The 7,945-nt window shown below is 44.5% G+C and overlaps 2 protein-coding genes across 5 annotated transcripts in view; one reads left to right on the forward strand and one right to left on the reverse strand.

Annotated features, from left to right (window-relative positions):
• Positions 1-3,298, forward strand: part of ETFA (electron transfer flavoprotein subunit alpha) — a 29,524-nt gene extending 26,226 nt beyond the window's left edge. The window contains exons 11-12 of the mRNA XM_027657643.1: positions 2,283-2,363; positions 3,200-3,298. Coding sequence (XP_027513444.1) covers positions 2,283-2,363; positions 3,200-3,238 — 120 coding nt within the window. The 3' untranslated portion in view covers positions 3,239-3,298. The remainder of the gene's footprint in view (positions 1-2,282; positions 2,364-3,199) is intronic.
• Positions 3,299-3,456: 158 nt separating this feature from the next.
• Positions 3,457-7,945, reverse strand: part of TMEM266 (transmembrane protein 266) — a 59,516-nt gene continuing 55,027 nt past the window's right edge. For all 4 annotated transcript variants that reach the window (XM_027657638.1, XM_027657640.1, XM_027657639.1 and 1 more), the window contains one exon: positions 3,457-4,502. In XM_027657638.1, the coding sequence (XP_027513439.1) occupies positions 3,928-4,502 (575 nt within the window). In that variant the 3' untranslated portion in view covers positions 3,457-3,927. The remainder of the gene's footprint in view (positions 4,503-7,945) is intronic.

Below are 7,945 nucleotides of genomic sequence, written 5' to 3' on the forward strand. Positions count from 1 at the left end.
TGTGCTGTGTCCTGTCCCCTCTCACAGGGTCGCTGTGCTGTGTCCTGCCCTCAGTGCAGGAACAGGACACGAGCGGGGGTCCGAGGGCAGCGCTGCCACCGGCATCTCGGACCTCCCGCTGCTGCAGGGCCACAGCACCACCAGGGGCTTTGTTTGCAGGTGTTCAGTCTCCAGCTGTGCTCCTGCTGAGCGAGGGCACGGGCAGGAGCAGCTGAAAACTGGGTATTTAAAGCTGCTTCAGACTTGATCTGACCCTGTTTGTGTTTCTCTCCTGCCTTTTCTCAGTTCAGACTGCCAGCAACACTGGGAACTTCTTACTTGAAGTGCCAGAATTTCCTTTGATATATATTGAGCAGTAATATTGTCCTGAACTGTAACAGCAAAACCAGATTTTTTTGGCTTTTCCAATGCCATGTTTGATATTTTGAGATGTTTTCTTATAGGAAATAAGAACAGATTAAATTTGCTGATATGAGATGCATACTTAACACTTCCATTTCTCCCATATCTCATAAACAAATATGTTTTAAAATTCAGATTTAGTTACTTGTGTTTGGAATGCATTCTGCCTTCCTTTTAGCTGAAGGATATAGATGGAGTAGTTATGGAAAAGATCCAGTTTTCACAAACAAAGCATTATGCAGCCTGGGAGCTCTGGAGTGTCCCCCATCCTCCCTCAGCACTCTGAATTATCTGGCATTGTGAACTTGTACACTTCAGGATATGTTTTCCAAAGCAGTCAGATGCTTTCTACCAAGTGAAATGTATAATTTATTTGTTCTTTACAGCAAGGTAGGAAATGCAGCTTTTGAGGAGACCTGGAGAATCGTTGGTGCTTCCTTTCCTCATTTCCAATTCCCTCGTGAGACAGTTACTGTATCTGTTCTTTCTGAGAGATTTAACTCACAAAGTTCTGTTGTGAGCAAGGTGATGCTCTTGCTGCTTAAAGTCTGATTTAGCAATGAGGTAGGGAACCAAATCTTACTAAAAAGTTGCTTCAGCAAAAGGAGGCAGAGGAAGGCCCAGGAGGCCCAGCTAAAGCTTCAGATAGGTTTGCAAGCAATGGGTGTTGTGCCAGGAGCAGAGCTGGCAGCTCCTGTGGTGGCACTGACTGCTGGCCTCAGCACCGGCCCCCATGGATGGTTCTGCAAGACATGGCAGGGAGAATCACAGCCTGGATTTGCTTCCCGCACTGCAGCTTGTCAGGGGAGGTCACTGAAATAAAACCAATCAGCTGTGGGACAAACACTGAAGGGCAGCGTTGCTGCAGTACCTGCAGGGCCCCGGCTGCGAGCTGGGCAGGGGGCAGGGGCAGTGCTGCTGTGGGCACCACCTGCTGCCAGGGAGGATGGGGTCCCTTACAGGGTACAACCCTGTGAAGAAACAACAGTTCTGTGGGCCTGGAATCACAGGATTTGTAAACTTTCCTGCCAGTACACCTGTGCTACTGAGGCAGTGATTTTGCTGGACAAGTACTTTCAGTGGAGGAGTAAAACAGTGACAGGTGAAGTGCTGCTCTCTGGGCGTGGCCCGTGAGCTCCTCAGCTGCCTGTTGGGTTGGAGCTGTCCCAGGTTGGGGGGGTTGGTGCCTCAAGTCAGTGTTTAGGTGGGCAGGCAGGACCAGAGTGCTGTGGTTTGGGCCCTGCTTGGTGTAAGGCTCCTATGAGCTGCTGGGTTTTGTTTAAGATTCTTTTCCCTTCCTTTATGAAGTGTTTCCCATCCTGTTGTAGATTTTGATGTGGACACCCACCATGCTTATTTTGCTGAAAGCTGTCACAGACAGTTACAGAATGATTTACTTGTATGGCACAGTTTAAATCAAGACATTTTCTGGATCATTGTGCTGGGATTTGTCACATGCCATTTTCTATGGTCTGACAAACTAAATGCTATGTCCTATAGTAAGCACAGAAGCCTTTGGGCAGGGCTTTATTGTGCTTGTTGCAACTGCTGCCCTTTGAGTTAGTTCTGCAACGGAATGGCTTAGAATGCACAGGTAATCCTTGGTAGTAATTTTTTTTTCTAGGCTTTTCAACAGGGAAGGAGAGCCAAGATGTATGTGATGAGCAGGGAAGGGAGGGTTGTTCTTTTGGGGGGTGGTGGTGGTGTCTTTGTTTTTGAGATGGAAAGGAAAAATGTTAAATGCTCTGATCCATATCTTCTGCTTCTGGGGGCTTGGAAAGCCTAAAGCCGGTGTTTCCTGGATAAGACATGGCACTGTAATCCAGCCCCAGATATTAATCAATATATAGATTCACATGGTGCTTTACCTTTGCTTGCAGACCATTGTTGCTATTAACAAGGATCCAGAAGCTCCAATTTTCCAAGTGGCAGATTATGGACTGGTGGCAGACTTATTTCAGGTGAGGCTACACTTGATGTGCAGGATGACTTTGGGAGAGCGGACAGTAGCTTGCATAATATAATCTAATGAGTGTTAACGATGTGTGTGTTTGCTTTGGTTGTTGTTAAAGAATTTGTTTTCTAAATTTGTTCTTTGCACACTCAAAATTCAATCCCTGCAAGTAGAAGCAAGTGTGTTGGGGGCAGAGGTGTCACTGCCAACCTGCCTTGATTCTGGTTTCCTGAATGTGAACCACTTTGGAAATAACTGCACAGAGGTGCCTGCCTCTGTTTTTAAGCTTCAGAAAGTTTGGAAGCAGAGAGTTGGCAGGAGAGTGCTTATTGCTGCCTGGGCTTGCTGCCTCCCTGACTGATGCCCAGGAGGAGCTTGCAGTTCCCTCTGGAACAGGGAGCCACGAGCCAGCCCCTGTCCAAGTGCCTGCAGCTCACATGTGTGACTCCGTGTGCGTGGCCACACGTGTGACTGGCGGGGCACGGGCAGAGCCTGTGCCAGCACTTAATGCCATTCCTGAAATGCTGCCCGCTGGCTCCACAGTGAGCACGGGCCTCTTTGTGAGCCACAAAGTCACATTCTGAAGAAACACCATGTAGACAATTTCCTTAATAAATTTTGTACGAATGCATTATTTCCACCTAATGGAAATGTAGCTCTCTTAAATAATTAAGAGGCTTTATTCAGCAGGAGAGAAGTGGGGAGTGCTGTGAGCTGGGGTGACCCACAGCCCCTGGAGTGGTGTGGTGGGTGGGGAGTGTAACTGCGGGGTTTGGTACTGCCCAGGGTGAGTTTGAGGGGTCACAGGGGCAAGATGCACTACCCTGGCACTGGTGTTTGCAGGCGGTGCCAGAGATGACGGAGCTCCTGAAGAAGAAGTGACTGCTGGTGATGGACCCTGTACTGTGGAGTAAGGACAAATAAAGGATTGTACTGGAAAGAGGTGGGGTCACTGGTGTTGGGGTTTTGTGGGGGGTTTTTTTTGGATGGCACGTGGAGCGGTGGGGTGTAAGAAAGGAAGATAGGGAAGGCAGGTAAGAGAAGAAAGGAAGGGAAGAATGAAAAAGGAATGGAAGAGGGATACAAGGCAGGAGGCAGCATGGGTTTGTCAGTATTTATTCCCATCTCCACACCCCTCCCAGCCATGCTCAGCCCCTGGATAGGGTCAGGCCAGGGGGCCAGGCTGGGCCCAGGCTGTCCAGCAGCTCTGTCCTGCTCTTGGGCACTGTGGGGCTGTCCTGGCCCTGGACTGGTGGAAGTTCCATGGTGTTCCCAGGCATAGTCTGTTTGCCCCCGCCAGGCACTGTGGGTCCTTGTCAGCCCGAGTCTGCTGGAAGGTCCTTTGTGCCCAGACAGTCACCGTAGGTCCCAGCTGGCCCAGAGCCGGTGGCAGGGCAGGTGGATCATGTGCCATGGACACTGGTGAGCAGAGGTGGCACTGGCCTCGCCCTGGTGGCCACTGCAGGAGATGGCACAGGTTCCCTTCAGCGCTGCCCTGTCACCCGTGGCAGCCTCGTGCCCCAGCGCGGTGAGCGTGTCCCCACAGGAGTCCCCGTTCCCCCAGGCTGTCCCTATGCCTCAGGAACCCTGCCCAGCCGTGGCTCTGGGGGCCCCAGCGCTCCATATTTCTCCTCAATCATCGGGGCACTCGGTGGGCAGTCGATGAGTGGCTTGAGCTGGAAGACGTCGAGGCTCTCCTGGTTCCTGCGGTTGTAGACGCTGAGCCGGTGGCCCAGGTCGGGGCTGGCCCCCACCGAGCCCGCGGGGCTGGGCAGCTTCAGGTTGACGGGATCCAGCCCCTTCTGCGCCAGACAGGCCTCTTCCGACAGGGACGAGAGCAGCTCCTGCACCACGGCGTGGGCCACCCGCTGCCGGGCGGGCGCCGGGGCCGCCTGGGCGGGCTCCTCGCAGGCCGTGCTGCAGTCCGGGGAGGAGCCCAGCGTGTGGCTGCTCTCGCTGCAGGCCTGGGTGCCCGAGCTGACGGTGGAGCGCGAGGCGCTGCCCGACGTGATGCTGGCCGAGGTCCCGGTGCTGCCCAGGCGCAGCGGCACCTCCACCGTGAACAGCTCCGAGGAGATGTTGGGCCGGTGCACGTCGATGGCGGCCGTGGTGACCACGCAGATGGCGGCCTCGGGGACACCGCTGTCTGCAGGGAACAGAGCACACACTCAGCCCGTGGGCAGGAGCTGCCTGTGTAGTGCCTACAGAGCTGTGATATACCTATGGTACACTACAGCTCTGTGCACAAAGGCATGTGAGACACACACTATGGCACACAGTCCCCCTGTAACACACAGCACTGCCTGTCTGTCTCAAAGGGAATAGTAACACAACTGCACCCTTTTTCTGTAGAAAATGGATCTATATATGTTTGTATATAGGGGGAGCAGATGTAGAGGGACACACAGCTACAACTCATACTGTATACCTATATATGTGTGTGTATAGGGCACCCAAACATCTCTAGTTTTATTCATGTAGATAGATAAAGGGCAAGTATGTATAGATGTATTATATATATATATAATAGAGCTGCATCTATAATCCATTCTACCTGCATATGTACACAGTCAGTCAATAGATACTTAGAGGCCATAGCCCCTCCCTTTAAATACTCACAGTTAGCTACTGTTAAAATGGAATGCAAACACACCCACACTCCTACTTGTCTTTATATATATATATATATGTGTATCTGTAGGAGTATACATATATATATATACACATTATACCTATATGTGAACACCCCCCACTATATGCAGACAGTTTTTAAATTTTGCATGCACACATGGATACATAAAAGGTGTGTGTGTCTCATTATTTGTATGCTGGGGGTGTCTTTACAGGGATACACAGCTGTACATAATGCCATTTACCTGCACACCTATGTGAACACACACAGTACATACAGTACAAAGGTGTATACATGCAGTCTCACACATCCAATTTTATATAATCATCATCTTTATGTACAGACATGAGGAATTGTGTCTGTGTGAGCCCAGGATAGTATACGTTACACACACAATACACAGTGCCCCGTTGAAAGACACCTGTCATTAAAAAAAAATATGCACAACCCTCATATTTCTCTGTATCTGTATTTATGGGATAGATATGTATGGAACAGATTATACCTATGCATGAACACGTCCTGCTACATTTATGTAGCTGTTCATACACATAGGTATGGATAGTCTTTGTACCCAGGACCATTCTATAATGGGGATGAACAGAGATAGCTCTGTAATATATATACACCTCTATAAGTAATGCCATATATACCAACCTGCCTCTGGCTCTATATACATCTGCACATTTTCTACAATGTATGTATGTCTATATAGTCTCCTGTCACACACATATATAGGTAATACGTATATCTAGACTTATCTTTAAGAAGACCCATATATAAGACAGTGTATATACACATGACAGACTGTGTAATACAGAGTCCCCCCTTAAATACATTTAATTACCTATAAATAGAACACGTGCTCTCACACACGTGTACTTACCTTTATGTATAAGTACATGTATTTCTCATTGTGTGTGTATAGCTGGGGAATGTATGTATAGGGAAATAGAGAATACATTGTACCTATACAGGAACACCCCCTCTTTGCAGACTTTAAATGTGTGTGTGTGTATGTGTATATATATATATATAAATTTTATAAATATACATACACACACATACACATGTACCTTTTTATAGCCTTGCAAGTATATTATGGGGATGTATATAGAGGGACATGCATCTCTGTATAATACCACATACCTCTCCATACATGTGTGTGCACACATATGTGTAATACATAGGTGTATATACACAGTCTCTTGCCCACCTTATTTTATATACACATAATTTTATATATAGATTTAACCATATAGATGTGGGAAGAGCTGTTGCTATGTGTATACATACAACTAAAGTAATACATGAGACCTATACATAGATACATACAGATAGTATATATATATATATAGAAAGAGAGAGAGAGTACATAGTTGTCGTCCTCCCCCTTTGAAAATATAATTATCACTCTTTATAAATAGAGTATATACACTTACACACAGGTACACTTATCTTTGTGTATAAATATTTACATATTATGGTCTGTATATGTGAATCTGGAATGTATATACAGGAATATACATATATAACATGTATCAAATAACATATACATATTATAAATAACACATTATATGACACCTCCAACCTTTATACATCTTTTAAATTGTATACATACACCATCTTATATATAGCCAACTTTACTATGGGGATGTATATACAGCAATATACCATATAAAATACACTATATACCTATAAACATGTGCACACGTGTACATATGGATGTTTGATAAATATAATACTCCCTTTAAATACATAAAATTTTATGTCTTTAACTACAACCCCCCCCCATATACTTTATGTAGAAATATATATATATATGTGTGTACATACACAGGGAATGCATATATAGAAATCTACATATATAATACATTATACTTAAGCACAGCCACATCCACATTACACTTAACACCTGTTAGACATATAAAATTATATGTACCCCCTTTTAATGTCTCTCCATGTATATTATGGGCATATACATCTATAAATATTACCATATACCTGTATATATACACACACACATACAAACATATATGCAATATACATAGCTATATATACAGTGTCTCTCACAGCCCTATTTTTATATATACATAATCTTTACACATACATTTATCCATACAGCTAGGGGGAATAGTTGTGTATATACTTGCCCCATATATGGTACATAATGCATGTATATATATGATACTTAAATATTTATATGTCTGTATCTCTGTATATAGGTGTGGAACATATATATAGGGATGTATGAGAACACACACACACATATAATGTTATGTACACATGTACACAGACGTGCTCCCTCACACCTTTTCCTCCTTTTTTTAACCATACATACACCTAAACCTATGTATAGATTCATACATCTTTATATATATAGTCCTGTATAGACTGGGGATGTATACAGAGGGAGATACACAAATAAAGACAATACTTTATACCCCTACATGTGTGCATGTACATTTTTTAAAAAGGTATGTATTATTTACATGTGTATGGATACAGAGGTCTTCTCTCACACACACACACAGATTTTATTTACCCCTATACACAACTTCCTATAGACACATCCATATTTATAGAGGGAACATCTCTAAGTTTCCCCTTCACAATATATCTACATATGTACATGCATTTTATGTATTATATGTCTCTATATACACTCAAGTATTTTCTCTTTTATATACACTATATATGTATGTAAAGAGGCTCTCACATACCAACCCATATGTATCTCCTTACATATATTTATACATATATAAAATACCTGTGTAGGTCCACACAGATCTTGATCTGCATTTTTATCTGTCTGCATATACACACATAAACTGCTTTATTTATACTCACGTAGTTCAGATATAAAATATATCCATAATACCATATACATAATACAGATTACAAAGACAAGTATATGCAGTCTCACACCTTTCTAAATATCTATATAATTGTGTTTT

Source organism: Corapipo altera, unplaced genomic scaffold (genome assembly GCF_003945725.1).
Source record: "Corapipo altera isolate COAL_440 unplaced genomic scaffold, ASM394572v1 308, whole genome shotgun sequence".
NCBI classification, from domain to species: Eukaryota; Metazoa; Chordata; class Aves; order Passeriformes; family Pipridae; genus Corapipo; species Corapipo altera.